General features: G+C 41.1%; 1 protein-coding gene across 1 annotated transcript in view; it reads left to right on the top strand.

Annotated features, from left to right (window-relative positions):
- The window catches only part of LOC115458751, a gene marked incomplete at its 3' end in the record, with an annotated part of 102,423 nt that overhangs the window by 64,292 nt on the left and 19,312 nt on the right, over positions 1-18,819 (top strand). The window contains exons 8-10 of the mRNA XM_030188564.1: positions 6,275-6,367; positions 6,537-6,641; positions 11,862-11,988. Coding sequence (XP_030044424.1) covers positions 6,275-6,367; positions 6,537-6,641; positions 11,862-11,988 — 325 coding nt within the window. The remainder of the gene's footprint in view (positions 1-6,274; positions 6,368-6,536; positions 6,642-11,861; positions 11,989-18,819) is intronic.

The following is an 18,819-nucleotide window of genomic DNA, read 5'->3' as shown; positions in this document are numbered from 1 at the left end:
TGGAAGCTTAGGCCCTCTGCCCTGTTAGAGGCTCCATACATTCACTCAAGGCACGAGAATAGTGGAATTTGCAGACTTTTGGATTTGCCTTATACTTTTTAACCTTTTTTTTTTTTTTTTTAAGTATGTTCTAGTAGTGAACAATTTTTGGAAACATGGAGTAGATATCTTTATGTAAGTATGGTAGGAGCAGACCTGCCGTATCAACTTTATTTTGTGTGTATTTGATTTAAATATACATAGTTCTTAAAATTGGACCAGTACAATGAAATAAATGTTGTACAAAGTGAGCAAACTGATGTTTTGTGCTTGCCCACCTCCAGCTGCTGTTCCAGTGTTTCTTTGGCAAGCTCACAGGGATTGTTACATTGTCTGTCAAATTTTAAGGGAGGTTTAGTTTTTCCCTGACATAGCAGACCCCTGACACATGTGGGGGAAATAGGTAATGCTGTGTGCTGCAGTCCTTATTAAAATCTAAAATTTATAATTTTTTTTTTAATTTTGTATTTATAACCATTTAAATTTTTACAAGTGATAAAACAACTTGCTGGAAATACAGAGAAAGTAATATGTAGGAATTATTTCAGTCAGGTAATTCTATTCTCTTCCTTAGACCACTAAATAGGGAGAGTGAAACAAGATAAGGAGATCAATTAAACAGTAAACAGAAAAAAAAATCATGGTATTAACCTGATTATCCCTAGATATTACTCGTCTAATTCATTATTCCACATTGATCATCTGGTTGGCTTCTTCAAGGCCAATACGGTGTATAGTCAAATCATTTCATTGAAAACATACTTATTGTCCAGTATTAGTTAGAAATAATACATCTGATTACATTCTTTCTCTTTCAAAAACCAGAAGTTATTTAACAATACATATACTTAAGTCTCTAATCAAATCCTACTGATTAAAGTAATCCCAGTTTTCACAGGCTTCACTCCTTTTAAAGTAATTTGAGGAAATATTTCTGAGGAAAACTTTAGGAGTCATACCCAGAACTCTGGGAAAAACAATAATCTCGATATTAATCATGTATAATAATATTCATTTTATTATTCAAAATTTCTGGTCTATTATCATAACCACTTCTTGCTCTTGTAGAATCATTTGTTATATCAATTTTTTACTCTCAAAGGGTTCAGTTGAATTGTCCATGTAACTCTCTAATAAAATTATATCTGAAACAAAATTATTTACTGCCACCGTTAGGTCCCGAAGCACCTTCCAGATGGTATTCAATGTAACCTCCACGGGAGCCAAAAACTCCAAGTTGATTTCTCTTAGGTGTTTAGGAGTGGTTCCGCCAATTCGGGTTCTGCTGTAAACGTCCTCCGTTTCAGCATATACCTCTAACTCACTCCTCCACTCCTTTGGGCATGGTGGTTGAATAATTCGGGAGCGATGGAGTTGTTTTTTCCAGGTCCAAGAGCGTCGATGCTCCTTCGCCGGCGCTAATCAAAGGACTCGCCATAAAAAATTTATAATTTTAATGTCATTTAAGATCAGTACACAGGTTTTCATAATAAACTTTTCTATATTTTTGCATGTATTGTGCTAGAAGTTATGGTGGATAAATTTATATAACTGGGGAGGGGAGTGATTTATAAAAATTTTGCCAAACATTACATTTGGCAAAATATTGGAGAGAAGGAAAAGACAATTGTACAAAATATGTATGATCAAATTGTTTAAATCAGAGAAGTTTTAGGGGTATTTTTTACATTGTGTAACTGCAATAATCCCAGTTTCAGGCATTCCAGTTGATTAATTCCATTGAACTGGCCTGACCTAGTGTTCTACGAAGATGACCTTTGTAGTGCACACTGTGAATTGGTGCAACTCTCCGGAACTATGTAAGCCACTTTGAGCCTACTAATAAGTGGGAAAAGGTGGGATACAAATGTAGTAAGTAAATTAAACAAACTCCAAGGAAAATAAGCATCCAAAATATTTTAAAAAAGATTTTTCAAAGAATGCTGCTGCTTTCAGATAATTTGTCAGTCTTATTGTTCAGTAGCTATCAGGCTTCAAACACTTTAAAAAACTGATGGTGTGCCTTGACAATTTTAACGCCTTGTCAGCGTGCCGTGAGTTGAGAAATGTTGAAAATCACTGCCCTGGAGGATAATTCGATAACAGTGCACCTATGTAAAGGGTGCATATTCTATAAAGAAAGTTACACACAGTACAGTCTCTATTATCTGACCTTCGCTGAACCGATCATCCAGCATGTGTTCACGTGTACAGCACTGCGTACGTCTAGTAGCGCTGTAGAAATGATAAGTAGTAGTAATAGATCCCCGCAGCTTCTTTTTCCGTTTTCCGAACCTGGGACCCTGCTTTTATCACAGTTGTGAACTGGAACCCTGCTTTTACTGCCTCTGTTTCTGCATTGTTTGAGGAGTTTACTATTGTTTTCCGTATTATCCGACTTCATTTATCCAACAATGGGTCAGTCTCTTTTAGGTCAGATAATTGAGACTTTACTGTATATGTAGGTTGTCCATGGGGTAGAAAATGGGTGGAGCAGGAGTGGGATTGGCACTTATGCGCGAATCTTATAAAATACACACACATGTACTGATATTTACTGCACATACTGGAACAGTTATGCCTGTCTTAGAGCATCAGTTTTCAGGCACATAGACACATGTGTTTCCTTTATACATGCGCTTATTTTGAGTTCACAGTAAGAATACTGAAAGGTAATTTTAAAACAATACAGGAACGTAAGACCTTTGAAATAAGAATGATTGAATATTTTGACACCCAACAAACAGGACCTAATAAGGATCTGGGTTTTCTAACTCATTATAAAACATAAAGCTGTATTTTTCTGTTTATTACCCTCCTCTCACCTACCAACACCCATCCTGTTAGAATATCGGTGAAATGCTTTGATGTCCCCATGCATACCCCCACCCTCCCACTCTGTCAGACTGTCAAAGTAATGCTTTGATGCTTCTCTTATATATACTACCTGCTACCACATTTGCTTATTTCCGATCTGAGGAAGAAGGGCAACCTTCGAAAGCTAATCAAGAAATGTATTAAGTTATGTCCAATAAAAAAGGTATCATCTTATTTTCTTTTCCATGTTTTATTTTGTTTGATTTCTATTGATAACCTTTAAGAGTGGACTAACACGGCTACCACACCTTTCTCTGCCTAGATACTCATTTATTTATTGAAAATTATTTATAGTTGGCTTTATTCACAGTTCTAGGTGGAGTACAAAACTTACATACACAGTATTCATCAAAAGGACTTGTAAGGTAGTACACGTCTCCTCTAGACATTCCTTTTTCCAATATAGTTAAATAAAAAATCATTGGTACTTAATCTCTGTTGGCAAAAGCTTGATTGAACAGGGCTTCTTTCAAAAGCTTTCTGAAAGTACAGAAACGATTTGCCACTGGAAGTTAGGCTTGCAATCTGTTCCATTCAAATGCAGTGTAAATGATTTTTTAGAAGTTTCAATGTCATGAAAGACTCCTGGAACTTTCAGATTGCAAAGCTCAAGCTGGAGTACCGTATATGCTTGAATATAAACCCATCCAAATATAAACGGAGAACATTTTTCTCCTAAAAAGAGAGAGTGGGGATATTAACTCTAATATAAACCAAGGGTTTATATTCCAGGATTCCTCCCCTTCCCTCTGTCCCCCATGGTGTCTGTCACGAAACACCTAGCCACATGCCTGGGGTTACCCTGCGGCCACATAGAGGGTCTATCACCAGCACAGCTGAGGTCCACCTGCACTTGCCACTTGTCCTCTACACTAGCACCCTTTTCTCACCAACTGGGTCACAACTGCCTCTTGGCAAGTCTCCCGCTCTCAAATTATTCCCAGTGGTTTCTAGGTTACCGGGGCCACACTCCCAGTGCTCCCACAGTTCCCAGAAAGCACTCACAGACCCAACACACAAACCATCAGGATTCTTTATCAGTCCAGACAGGCAGAACGAACAAACAAATGTGTTTATTCTCAGAACTTGCAACGGTGGACAAAAACAGATAACTAAAAAATGGATCAGTTAGAAAACTAACTAAAACATCTATATACTGTCTAAACAATACCTGGGAAGGTCAGTATATATAACTGTTCACAGATTCATCAAAGAGATCTGTCTCTCTTTCCTCCCAGCTAAGACTGAGCAACAACCAGCATCTGCTGGGTAATTTCAAACTCCAGGCCAATCAGAGCCCAGAACAGTCAAGTTTCAAATAAAAACTGGTTACATCACTACAGGCACTTCCTATTATCTGTGTGCCAACAAAGAAAGAGAAGTCAGTCCTCTGTACTACTACTACTATTACTTGACATTTCTAAAGCGCTACTAGGGTTACGCAGCGCTGTACAATTTAACATAGAAGGACAGTCCCTGCTCAAAGGAGCTTACAATCTAAAGGACAAATGTACAGCAGTCAAATAGGGGCAGTCTAGATTTCCTGAAAGGTATAAAGGTTAGGTGCCGAAAGCAACATTGAAGAGGTGGGCTTTGAGCAAGGATTTGAAGATGGGTAGGGAGGGGGCTTGGCATAAGGGCTCAGGAAGTTGATTCCAAGCATAGGGTGAGGCAAGGCAGAATGAGCGGAGCCTGGAGTTGGCGGTGGTGGAGAAGGGTACTGAGAGGATGGATTTGTCCTGTGAGCGGAGGTTACGGGCGGGAATGTAAGGGGAAATGAGGGTAGAGAGGTAATGAGGGGCTGCAGACTGAGTGCATTTGTAGGTAAGAAGGAGAAGCTTGAACTGTATGCGGTATCTGATTGGAAGCCAGTGAAGTGACCTGAGAAGAGGGGTGATATGAGTATATCGGTTCAGGCAGAATATAAGACGTGCAGCAGAGTTCTGAACAGATTGAAGGGGGCATAGATGGCTAAGTGGGAGGCCAGTAAGGAGTAGGTTGCAGTAGTCAAGGCGAGAGGTAATGAGAACGTGGACGAGAGTACGGGTGGTGTGCTCAGAGAGGAAAGGGCGAATTTTGCTGATGTTAAAGAGAGAGAAGCGACAGGACTTGGCTATCTGCTGGATATGCGCAGAGAATGAGAGGGAGGAGTCGAAGATGACTTCGAGGTTGCGGGCAGATGAAACGGGGAGGATGAGGGTGCCATCAACTGAGATAGAGAGTGGAGGAAGAGGAGAAGTGGGTTTTGGTGGAAAGACGATAAGCTCGGTCTTGGACATGTTCAGTTTCAGGTGGCGGTTGGACATCCATGCAGCTATGTCGGATAAGCAGGCCGATACCTTGGCCTGGGTCTCCGCGGTGATGTCTGATGTGGAGAGATATAGCTGGGTGTCATCAGCATAAAGATGATACTTTAAGCATAAACAAGCATCATCTGCTGGCCAAACTAGAGAAATACACTTCAGACATAATTAAGACAGGAAAATATCCAATATATTTTACAGGCTTAAAACACACTGTTTCTTCACAGTGTCCAGCACTCGCTCCTGCCCATGCCAGTTGTATAACCCAAATGGCTGTTGTGACCTCCAGCGGCAATCTTGCAAGACTGCTGCTAGAAGTCGTGACAGCCATTTTCAGAATGGAGACTGCATGGGCAGGAGTAAGTGGAGATTGCTCCTGCCCCAACTTGCCTCTAGACCACCAGGGCAGAATGGTAGGTATAGTGTGGGGGGGCTATGGGTGGGTTCAGGAGGGGGACTTTGGTTGGGGGGGGGGAGGAAGGAAGTGTGAGCTGTTCTGGTTTGGGGGGGGAGCGGCATCAGAAGGACACCACAGGGGAGGGAGGGAAGGCTCAAATATAAACTGGCTGTTTTGACCAAAAAACCTTGGTTTTATATTCGTGTATAATACAGTATGTAGTTTTATTTGATAGTTTTAATTGAGAAAAAAAAGTAAGTCGGGGCATCTCCAGAAGGAATTTTGTATATAAGACAAAATACTTCAAAATTTTACTAGCCAAAAAATTGGGAGCCATTGCAAGGATTACAAAACACGACTGATATGTTGAAAACTTTGTTATAAAATTACCCTCTCTGTATGTAAAATTTTAAAAAATCACTATAAGGGAGGGGGGTTGTGAAAGCTTGTTTTAGCTGCTGGACCAGATTTTCCTCCCATCCTGTATCTCTAGGAAAAAAGCTGTGTAATTCAAGTATTATGTAAAGTAGGCTTTGCTCCTGTTACCCTTTTCTGTCTACCCTAAGTTGTAATCTGATGGCATTGGGATTGTTCTTGATGCGCACCGATGCCTTCGTCCTTTATCTCCCTTTTAAAAGTCTGAATTTTGTGGTTTCAGGTTGTCCTTATTTTTGTGGGACAACAACATGAGACAGCTGCTCAGTGCACATTGCAGACTGTGGACCTTGGTCCTACACTACCAGATCATCAGGTATGGACCATTTCAGCATGCACCAGGTTGACCTTATCTGTGGGTAACCTGATTAGCCTTGATGCCTATTTACATATCACTTGCACTAGAACTGGCACTTCTGTGTACACCTGAGTCACGTTTAGCCCTGCATAGGCTCAGACTTGTTTTGTTTTTGGTATGATGGCAGCATACTGGGAGTCTCTACAGACAGCACCAGAAAGTGCAGGAGGAGATGGGGAGTCCCTATGCCTCTGGGTGTTTGTTACACAGTCTACAGCCCTCAGCTAGGCAGGTAAGTCGTTGACTTTTGTGGCAAATTTTTATCTGATTAGGTTATTTTGGAGGATACCTGCCTGGCAGTGTTAAAGAAGAAAGTGAGCATTTCATTAATATTCCAAAACTTGCTTACAGGCAAATGAACTGACTGAGTAGTTGAGTAGAGGTGGTGCCTTTTATTGAGGTTGATAAGTATTTAAAGTTACAAGCTTGAGGGACTAGGGTCTTTGCCTCAGGCTGTGTGAGTAGTCTTTTTTTTTTTTTTTCCTGTTACAGTACTGTCGTCTATTCCAGTGTTTACCAAGAAGCAACTCAAAAGCTTCTAGTACATATTAAGCTGGCAAAGCTTTCTTGTGCAGGCTCCATTGATGACATCACCCATGCTGTGAGGACTTGCTATCCTGCTTGGCCTCAGAGAATTGAATAGACCAGTATTTCCCAAGTCCAGTCCTGGAGTACCCCTTGCCAGTCAGGTTTTTAGGATAGCCACAGCCAGTATGCATGAACTTGATTTGCATACGCTGCCTCCATTATATGCAAATCTCTTTCATGCATATTCATTGTGAATATCCTGAAAACATGACTGTCAAGGGGTACTCCAGGACTGGACTTGGGAAATACTGGTCTATTCAATTCTCTGAGGCCAAGCAGGATAGCAAGTCCTCACAGCATGGGTGATGTCATCAATGGAGCCTGCACAAGAAAGCTTTGCCAGCTTAATATGTACTAGAAGCTTTTGAGTTGCTTCACCATGCATGCACACCATGTCCACCTGCTGCTGTTGCATAGGACCACTTCAGTCTGTCTTTTTGCTAAACAGGTGCACATCACCAGAACTGTTCTCAAGCCAAGGTTTTCTTATTTTTTTTCCTCTTATTTTTTAATGTGTAGAGAAATCATGAGGCAAAACTAAAATAGCAAGGAAACAAAATAAAAATGAAAGTACAGCATAAGGAAAGTGACTCTAGCATCAAGTCTATGACAATGCGGGGGAGGGTAGGAAGTGGAAAATTCAAAGGAAAAATATCAGTGACAATACTTTACAAAGTCAAAGCAAGCACATGTCACTCCAGAAAACAATTTTTCATATGCAGAATTCACACAGCTAATCTCTTCGGTGGAGACCGTTTTCCAACTATTAATGAAGGCCAAAAGCTGAGAGGGTTCAAAGAAAACATATTGAACTAACTTCAACTTTGTAATGGGGCTACAGGGATATTTCAGGAAAAAGAGTGCCCCTAACTGGAGGACTCTAGGTTTTAAGTAACAGAAAAATTTTTCCTTCTCTTTTGAGTTTCTCTAGTCAAATCAGGATGTTTCCAAAAAAGGTTTATTTCTTTTCTTTAAAAAACATATGGAGAAGACAATCACGATCTAAAGGTGTAATGCTAAATTAATAACTAAAAGTAAAGGCCATTGATTCTTAGAAATCTCCAAAATGTTAGATATGTTCAAGACCCAAGCCACTTTGATCCTTGGATAATAAATCAAGAAATTAGAGGAACTGAATTTCCAGGAACTTGAAAGATTCTTTCAAGTATCATTTGAACATATCATGAGATATTGTAAATGGTATCTTTGAAAACTCGGTTATACAAAGTTTAGCAAATCTTTCCCTATTTTCCAATTTTTTTCTATTTTACATCTCAGCTTTTTTCTTTCATTAAAGATGAGTGAATCATTTGACCTTTCTTATAATTTGTTTTTGAAGAGTATTTATCAAACAGTATTACCTTGGGATATCAATATTCATGTTATTGAACTTCAAAGATATAGCTTTACGTATATCAGACATAGCAATCCAGATCGCTACCAAAGTGAGAACCAGCGGATTCTGCAACACAATATCGGGAAAATAAAGGCTTAACTCCCATCAGTCCCACAATGCCTCAATCCTCAACAGGCTTTGTGTCCAGAGCCGGTTTAGCCAAGTCTCCTTCCAACACCATTGTAGGAAAATACTAACCTGGAAGAAGATGAGCAACTTCCTTTCTTGCCGCAGGGGCCATCCCTGGAACTGGGGAAGGCTCAGATGTCATGCGCTGAGCAGCTCTAGCTGGTTTCGACAGGCTAACCATCGATGATTGGGTTGAAGGCAACCACAGATTGAGAATCAAAGAAAATTCAGAGCCAAAGTCTGACGACGCACCTCCTGGCAACGGCATCGAGACCACAGGCAATTCTCCAAAGTCTGGAGGAATGAGCCTCTCATGCTACACAAAGGTATCCATTGGCCCTTTAATGGGTGTAGGCTGGGACAGAGAAGGATCTGAAGGGAGAACACTCCATGCACTCTTCTTTTTCCCCATTAGGAAATCTGTATCTAAAGCTCAGCAGTGTTCTACTTCTGCCATCTTATAGTTTATTCAAGTTTTGATATACTGCCATTACAAATTACTTGATCACAGCAGTTAACAATAGTAAAAAAGAAAAGATCGTTAAACTAAAAACAGAAAAGAATGGCATTAATGAACAGGACAGAATAGCAATTGTACTGGAGAAGGGGGTCTGAGGAGGAGGAAGTGACATCACCGACGAAAATGCCTGCCTGAACGAGGAGCTTGGCGCCGCTAAACTTCTAAATTATTTCTTGGGCAATCCAGTTTAACTTTTCGCGACAGATTTTCGGCGCCTTCTTGCCTTTAACCTCCACTGAACACAAGCGATGGCAGATCGTCGTCAGCATTCAAACATGCATGGGATAAACACAAAGGAATCCTGTTTAGAAGGAATGGATCCAAAGAAGTTTAGCGAAGATTAAGTAGCAATTGGGAAACAAAGCCAGTACTGGGCAGACTTTTACGGTCTGTGCTCTGATTGTGGCTGGACAGATTCAGCTTCAGAAGTTGGAGAACAAGGTCAGTGATGGGCAGACGTCTACGGTCTGTGCCCTGATCGTGGCTGAATAGACTTGTATGGGCTGGAGTGGAGCTTTTCAGGGGCTTTGACTGCAACTTTAGAAATTTTTAGAACAAGGACAGTGCTAGGCAGACTTCTATGATCTATGCCCCGAAAATGGCAAGGAGAAATCAAGATCAGGTATACATATGAAGTATCACATACCATATGTAATTTTTATCTTGTTGGGCAGACTGGATTGCCCATACAAGTCTTTATCTGCTGTCATCTACTATGTTACTATGATATGGCCATGCCTATTGCTTTCCCTACTCCTTTGTTGATGGCAGCCTTCAAGAGGCAGCTCATGAGGACATTCAGTGAGTGGAGGGAGTGCTCTTTGCTTGGTTTGTTGCTATGGCGTTGACACCATCAGTGTCTGCAGAGACATTCAACCAGTCTTCAAGACTTGTGCATGGCCTACAGAAGAAGAATTGACACTGAGACCTTGAAAGGCCTTGGGATGGATGTCTGTTTCATCCCTGGAAATTTCCAGTGTGTCGAGGGAGGAAGCTTCATTGAGGCATTGGAAACCTGTGTCTCATCGCCCAAGGCCTGACTCCAGTGTTGGTAGGTGTAGCCAGACAGAGACCCAAACTTCTTCTCTGGAGCATTTTTTCAGAGTCTGATTCTGATTATGGGCAAGATATTTTCTCTGAAGAGGGTTCAACTGGTTTACCATCAGACTCATCTTCCTCTCATGAGAGAAGAAAATCCCCACTGGAAGAACTCTTGTTCATTGATTTTTGAGGGAAATGGCTGAGGCCATTCCATTTAAGTTAGACAAAGGAGGAACTCAGGCAGAAACGCTACTACCAGTATCATGTACTGCTTTTTGGCCTGTTCACAAAATGCCTTGCAGTCATAGTAGCATAATGTTTTGCAAGTACACACCCATGAAGAGCTGATAAAGAAGTTATGCAAGAAGTGAGCATAGTGTTCCGAAGACTGCAGGAATAAGCGGCAGCAGCCCCTTCCCAATGTCAGGGCAGCAGAAGGGAGCTGGAGCATGCTGGAAATGGTGCTGAGCAATGATGGGGCACACTGGAAGCAGTACTGAGGAACAAAGCCATGTTTCAGTCAGTCAGCACTTCAGAGTATATTGGGAGTGCACCAAGGAACAAAGCCGTGCATTAGGCAGGGCTTCTTGGCACACAAGGAGTAACACTGGTAAAGGGAGCCTTGTAGCACTGAAGGCAGCAAAGCCAGGAACTGGGAGTTCACATGTCCATGGGTGTAATGGAGGGGGGCTGCATGTTAGGCTTGGAGGTGTGCCTGAAGCATGGAGAGAAATAGTCAGCACTGGCAATAGAAAGTGTGGGAGATCCTCACACAGCTGCATGGAGAGTGCAGAAAGTGTAGGAGCAGCAGCCATTTAGCCCTTACATCCCTTGGCACACAGACCTCTTCTCCCCCTCCATCTTTACCTTTTCTCCCCCTCCATCTTTACCTCTTCTCCCCCTCCATCTTTACCTCCAAAAAGCTTGGCAGAAGATCTTTTGGCCCTTGGGAGCTTTTCTGGGCTTTCAAATCAGGAAGTTTCTTTTTCCCCTGAGTTTTGTGGAATCTATCCAGACATGTTGCTTTCAGACTCCTGATGCAGTCACTTTAGCTGAAACACAGCCTGTGTCAAGGCAGTAAAAATTGCAAAAAAGGATAATTGAGCACCGTTTGTGTCATCTCCATTGCTTTGTTCACTTTGTTCTTTGTGTGGAGGCTTGATGTTCTACCTCTGGTAAAACCATGTTATCTTGGATCCTGTAATACATTGGATTCCAGCAACTGCACTGTCCTCGGTTTTGGCGGTGCTTCCATTCATTTAATCACCACAGAGATCAGACTAACAAGGGTTGTGAGGATTTATCCAGTCAAGACTCTCTGGTTTTTTATTCCTAATTACTTTCTGAATAGTTCTGTAATTGTGTATAGTATGTTAGGTAGATCAGTGAAACAAAACCTACTTTAATGGATATTGAGTTGTGTTCTTTAGTTTATTTGGTGTTTGATAATACCGCCTTTCACATCAAAATTAATCAAAGCGGTTTGCAATAAAATGACAAGAAATGTAGGAAAGTGAAAAGAACTACAAAATCTTAGAGAATATGAAAAATATACAAAGGTGTGAAGATTTTCACAAGAATCTGTAACTACTTTTATAAATGATTTCTGTTTTTCAGTGTAGGACTGTGAGGAAAATGTGGAAGTCCAACTGCAGTCTCTTTGTCCCAGTACTGTGTAGAATTTAGGAGTGGAAGAGGAGTCAACTCCCACACGTCGACTGAATGTATTCTACTACCAATACGATAATCTGTTTAGTCTGTCCCATTATGTCTTTCAGGAGCCAGTAACATTTGATGATATTGCAGTCTACTTCTCTGAGGAAGAGTGGAGTATCTTAGAAGACTGGCAGAAGGAGGTCTACAAGAATGTGATGAGGGAAAATTATGACATGTTGGTCTCACTAGGTATAGTACTTGGCCTGTTTGTTGTGAAGATAAGCTGGGAGGGAGGTCTTCTAAATGGAGAGTATCACCCTGGTGAAGCTAGACGTAATTCTGTAGCCAGGACCAGCACACCAAGGGATGCAATATCCTCTCACACCGAGGATGTGTTTCCAGGCGCGTCTGCCCAGGAGGGAAGGGTTAGGCTGATGTAGTTAGTGATTCAGTTATTAGGCATGTAGATAGCTGAGTGGCTGGTGAATGAGAGGATTTTCTGGTCACTTGCCTGCCTGGTGCAAAGGTGGTGAATCTCACGCGTCACCTGGTTAGGATTTTAGATAGTGCTGGGGAGGAGCTGGCTGTCTTGGTACATTTTGGTACCAGTAACTTAGGAAAATGTGGGAGAGAGGTTCTGGAAGCCAAATTTAGGTAGAAAGCTCAAATTCAGAACCTCTAGGGTAGCATTTTCTGAAGTGCTACCCGTTCCATGCGCAGGGCACAAGAGACAGACAGAGCTCCAGAGTCTCAATACATGGATGAGGCAGTGGTGCAGGGAGGAGGGTTATAAATGGGTAAGGAACTGGGCAACATTCTGGGGAAGGAGGGGAGCCTGTTCCGGAATGATGAGCTCCACCTTAACCAGGGTGGGACCAGGATTCTGGAATCGGCATTTAAAAAGGAGATAGACCAGGCTTTTAAAGTTGAAGCTGGGGGAAGGCTGACAGTCGTTCCAAAACACGATTCAGAACAAGGTATCTTTCAAAGATATCACCAAAACAGGGAAGATAGGGTATCCCGATTGCAAGGTTGCAATAGAGACCACAGGTGGACCAGATGTCTTTAAATAAAAAGCAGACAAAAGATTGCAAATTGTCACTGTCAATTGCTGAGCAAGATATAAATAAGAACAATGAACATAGTTTGAAATGTCTATATGCGAATGCCAGAAACCTAAAAAATAAGATGGGAGAGTTAGAATATATTGCACTAAATGAAAAATGAGATATATTAGACCTGGTGGAAGGAGGATAACCAGTGGGATACTGTCATACCAGGTTCAAACTATATTGTAGTGATAGGATGGATCAAATTGGTGGAGGGGGGTAGCATTGTATGTTAAGTAGGTCCTTGAATCAAATAGATTGAAAATTCTACAGGACACATATGTAAAGAGGAAAAGGATAGTGATAAGTAGTATACTACTGTCCACCTGGCTAGGATGAACAGATAGATGTAGAAATGTTATCAGAAATTAGGGAGGCTAACAAAATGGGGAACATAATAATAATGGGTGATTTCATTTACCCTGATATTGACTGGTAAATGTAACATCAGGGCATGCTAGGGAGTAAAATTCCTTGAAGAAATCAAGGACTGCTTTATGGAGCAGTTGGTACAGGAGCCAACAAGAGGAGGAAAAATTCTAGACCTAGTCCTTAGTGGAGCGCATGATCTAGTGCAGGAGGTAATGGTGCTGGGACCATTTGATAACAGTGACCACAATATGATCAGATTTCATATCGGCTCTGGAATAAGTACACATTTAACTTTCAAAAAGGAGACTATGATAAAATGAGAAGAACAGTGAAAAAAAAACTTAGCAGAGCAGCTGCGAAGGTCAAAATTTTACATTAGGCATGGATGCTGTTAAAAAAAACACCATCCTGGAATCCCAGGCCAGATATATTCCATGTATTAAAAAAAGGAGGAAGGGAGGCCAAATGACAGCTGGCATGGTTAAAAAGTGAGGTGAAAGAAGCTATTAGAGCTAAAAGAAAATCTTTCAGGAAATGGAAGAAGGATCCGACTGAAAATAATAAGAAACAGCATAAGGAATGGCAGGTCAAATGCAAGGCACTGATAAGGAAGGCAAAGAGGGACTTTGAAAAAAAGATTGCATTGGAAGCAAAAACATATAGTAAAAACTTTTTTTAGGCATATTAGAAGCAAGAAGCTAGCAAAAGAATCAGTTGGACCGCTAGGGTAAAAGGGGCACTCAGGGAACACAAAACCATAGCAGAGAGATTAAATGAATTCTTTGCTTCGATCTTCACTGAGGAAGATTAGGGAGAGATACTGGTGCCAGAAATTGTATTCAGAGCTGACGAATCAGAGAAACTGAATGAAATCTCTATAAACCTGGAAGATGTAATGGCGCAATTTGACAAATTGAAGAGTACCAGATGGTATTCATCCCATATTACTTATAGAATTGAAAAATGAACTTGCAGAACTATTGTTAGTAATACGTAATTTATCTTTAAAATCGAGCATGGTACCGGAAGATTGGAGAGTGGCCAATGTAACACTGATTTAAAAAAAAAGATTCCAGAGGAGATCCGGGAAGTTATAGACCGGTGAGCCTGACGTCAGTGTCAGGCAAAATGGTAGACTGTTATAAAGAACAAAATTACAGAGCATATTCAAAAGAATTGATTAATGAGACAAAGCCAACATGGATTTAGAGAAGGAAAATTTTGCCTCACCAATCTACTACATTTCTTTGAAGGGGTGAACAGACAAGTGGATAAAGCTGAGCTGGTTGATATTATGTATCTGAATTTTCAAAAGGTATTTATTTGACAAGTACCTCATGAAAGACTCCAGAGGAAGTTGGAAAGTCATGGAATAGGAGGTAGTGTTCTATTGTGGATTAAAAACTGGTTAAAGGATAGAAAACGAGAGTAGGGTTAAATTGGTCAGTATTCTCAATGGAGAAGAGTAGATAGTGGGGTTCCGCAGGGGTTTGTGCTGGGACTGCTGCTTTTTAACATATTTACAAATGATCTAGAGGTGGGAGTAACTAGTGAGGTAATTACATTTGTTGATGACACAAAGTTATTCAAAGTTGTCAAATCACAAAGATTTGTGAAAAATTACAAAGACTGGGAGACTGGGCATCCAAATGGAAGATGACGTTTAATGTGAGCAAGTGCAAAGTGATGCATATGTTAAAGAGGAACCCGAACTATAGTTACTTGATGCAAGGTTCTACATTAGTAGTCACCAACCAGGAAAGGGATCTAGGTGTCATCGTTGATGATACGTTAAAACCCTCTGCTCAGTGGCAGCTAAGAAAGCAAATAGAATATTAGGTAGTATTAGAAAAGGAATGGAAAACAAAATAAGGACGTTATAATGCCTTTGTATCGCTCCATGGTGTGACCACACCTCAAATACTGTGTGCAGTTCTGGTCACCGCATCTCAAAAAAGGTATAGTGGAATTAGAAAAGGTACAGAGAAGGGCAACGAAAATGATAGAGGATAGGACAACTTCCCTATGAGGAAAGGCTAAAGCTTTGAGAAAAGATGGCTGAGTTGAGTTATGATAGAGGTCTATAAAATAGTGAGTGGAGTGGAACGGGTAGGACTAGGGGGCACACAATGAAGCTACAAAGTAGTAAGTTTAAAACAAATCAGAGAAAATATTTCTTCTCTCACCGTATGATTAAACTCTGGAATTCTTTGCCAGAGAATGTGTTAAAAACAGTTAGCTTAGTGGGGCTTAAAAAAGGTTTGGCTAGCTTCCTAAAAGAAAAGTCCATAAGCCATTAGATGGGGAAAATCCACTGCTTATTTCTAGGATAAGCATAAAATGCATTGTACTGTTTTGGGATCTTGCCAGGTACTTGTAACCTGGATTGGCCACTGTTAGAAACAGGATGCTGGGCTTGATGCACCTTCGGTCTGTCCAAGTGTGGCAACACTTTGTAATGAGGCAGGTAAAGGATTGTGCCACCGAGAAAATTGAACAGGAAAGGGTGTAAAATTATATAGGAATGAATATTGACCAGTTGCATATTTATTTTATTTTTTTGGTTTTGTTTTCTTGTCTTATCTTTCCCTCTTTTCTCTATGAATTTGTGACTTCCATTTCCTTCTTTCTGATTTGTTTTTGTTTTGTAAACTGCTTGTGGCACCTAATGTGCATGTGGAGGTATATCGAGCCATTGCAATGATGATGATGATTTCTACACCTAAGGAGACTTTTTCTTATGCCTGCATCAGTTTGTTTTTCCTGAAGCAGCCCAGGGAAGGCTGCTATAGCTGTTTCTGGGCCCTGTGACAGTGGGTACAAGTGAGCAGAACAGGGGTGCTGAGATAGGAGGTGTGGCCTGTGAACATGTATAATGTGGAAGTCAGGAGGGACCAGGGCCGCTGTGGGGCTGTTGAATGCATATTCGCTTGCTGTCTCTGCCACAAAACCAGGGGCCTAGTCTAGAGTAGAGGGAAAGGAGCGAATGCAAGGAAGGGAGGGAGACAGTTGTGGAGGAAGTGGAAACACATGAGCATACTCTGTGAAATTAGTGACCCACAGCTTGAAAACAGATCGTAGAAATATATTTTCATAATTAAACTCTGGAATTTGTTGCTGGAAGATTCGGTCAAGGCAACTAGCAGAGGGAAATTCAAGAGTTTTGGATAAGCTCCTGGAGCAAAAGTTTATAAATAATTTGCTAGGTAAACTCGGGACAATTATTATACGTCCCTGGAAATGAACCATGTGAAGAAACAGTGTGTTTTAAGCCTGTAAAATGTATTGGATAGTTTCCTGCATTGATTATGTTCTGAAGTGTATTTCTTCTATTTGGCCAGCAGGTGGTGTTTCTTTGATGTAAAACTGTTACAGAGAACTGAGTGTTTTTTCTTTAGTTTGACACAAACAGGAAGCAAAAAGCAGTATATATTTGAAATCTTGTTGACTGGGCTTTGATTGGCCCAGGAGCTCATCTCATTTGGACTGTTCAGTTTCATACTGGGAGAAGAGAGAGAGAGAGCTCTTTGCTGAAGCCCTGTAAAAATCAGTTATATTTGATAACTGGCGAACAGTTGTATATGTCATGATCTTCCCTTGTGCTTTCTAGGAAGCATGCAAATGTTTAGTTAGTTTTCTAATTAATCCATTTTTCAGTTAGTTTTTACTGTTTGCTGATTGCACATTTTTTGTTCACTGTTCCAAGTTCTAAGAATAAACACACATGTTTGTTCGTTCTGGCTGTCTGGACTGATAAAGAATCCTGGTGGTTTGTGTGTTGGATCTGTGAGTCCTTTCTGGGAACTGTGGGACCACTGGGAGTTTGGCCCCAGTAACCTAGAAATCACTGGGGATAATTTGAGAGCGGGAGACTCGCCCAGAGGCGGTTGTGACCCAGTTGGTGGGAGGAGGGTGCTAGTGTAGAGCCCGAGCAGCAGGTGCAGGCAGATCTGAGCTGTGCTGGGGATAGACCCTCTATGTGGCCGCAGGGTAACCCCCAGGCAGCTGGCTAGGTGTTTTCGTGGCAAACCATGAGAGAGATTTTTTTTTTTTTTTAATTTGAAAATTTTTATTAGACACAACTTAAGGAACACAGTGTAAGGCTATGCTGCCTTCAAAATTCTGAAATACATCAAACAATTGAGTTACATCTCGGTATATCATCAGTTTTAATATTTTTCTCCCCCCTCCCTCTCCCACCCTCCCCTATTCATTACTGTCCACTTCTTGGTTGTATCCCCTGGTTTTTTTTACAATGTATTAATCCATAATTTCTCCAAATGAATCCACTCTTTAGCATCAGGTTTGTATTTACCCATTCTCTTATCAGTCAACTGTTCCAGGCCTACAATATTCTTGACTCTCATCTTCCATGATACAATAGTGGGGCCAAGTCTCTGTTTCCAGTGGGCCGCAACTTCCAACTTTGCGGCTGCCAACCCTAATCTTTTAAGCCTCCTTTGCCATTTCTGACCCCTTTTATTTCCCCACCCTAGTAAACACCATTTTGGCTCTGTTGGAAATTGTGTGTCCAGAATGTGTGTCAAATGTGTGGTAACATCCACCCAAAATGATTGTATATACAGACATTCCCACCATATATGTATAAAGCTTCCTACCCCGTCCTTACATCGCCAACATTGATCAGATACATTGGGATATATTCGTTTTAACCTGTCCGGCGTGTAATACCATCTACTTAGAACTTTGTACGCATTTTCTTTTATTAATACACAGATAGATGCTTTTTTCACCTCCATACACACCCTTTCCCATTCCTTCACACTCAGTTCCATATTTAGATCTCGCTCCCACACTGTCATATAGGGTAATTTCTTCATTTTGTCTCCCCTTATGTATCTATATAGTCTGGATATACCCTTCTTTCCTCCCTCCAAGGTTTCCCATATGTTTTCCAATATCTCTCGTTCACGTGGATCAGACTGCAACCACCCTTGTCCCTTCATAAAATGCCTAACTTGTAAATAAGCATAATGATCAGAATCTGGCAGTACAAATTTCCTTTGAAGGGTTACAAACTCTCTTAACACCCCTTCAGACATAAGGTCCCTAAATCTTTTCAGTCCCTTTCGAAACCACTCCCGAAATACCCCTCCCTCTCGCCCTGCGGGAAACTCAGCTTCTTGCCTAATATATGCTAAGGTAGAGGTTTTTACCCCCTTCTTAAATTTGTTCTTTAGTACATCCCAGATATGTTGCAAGTGAGATATGAACGGATTATGATATCCCTGGTGAGAGTTAGACATCTTTACAGATCCCCACACTCCTCTTTCCAGATTACTCCAAGGTATTAAATCCTGTTCCAGAGTCGCCACAGGTGATCTATGCCCTTTGCTCCATTCCGCCACCTGTTTCAACTGCGCTGCTTGATAGTACCACAAAACATTGGGTAGCCCCCTTCCTCCCTCCTCCACCTTCCCCCACATAATTCTTTTCAATATTCTAGCCCGCTTGCCCCCCCACGCAAACCGAGACAAATCAGCTTGTAATTTATTTAGAGCTGCTGTGTTAGAGCGGTCCAAGTCTGACAAGGCCCAGTTGAAATCACCCCCTAGTATTATATCCCCTGATACAAATT

Source organism: Microcaecilia unicolor, unplaced genomic scaffold (genome assembly GCF_901765095.1).
Source record: "Microcaecilia unicolor unplaced genomic scaffold, aMicUni1.1, whole genome shotgun sequence".
Lineage (NCBI taxonomy): Eukaryota > Metazoa > Chordata > Amphibia > Gymnophiona > Siphonopidae > Microcaecilia > Microcaecilia unicolor.
The sequence above is the reverse complement of the archived record's forward strand: the minus strand, read 5'-3'. Positions and strand labels throughout refer to the sequence as shown.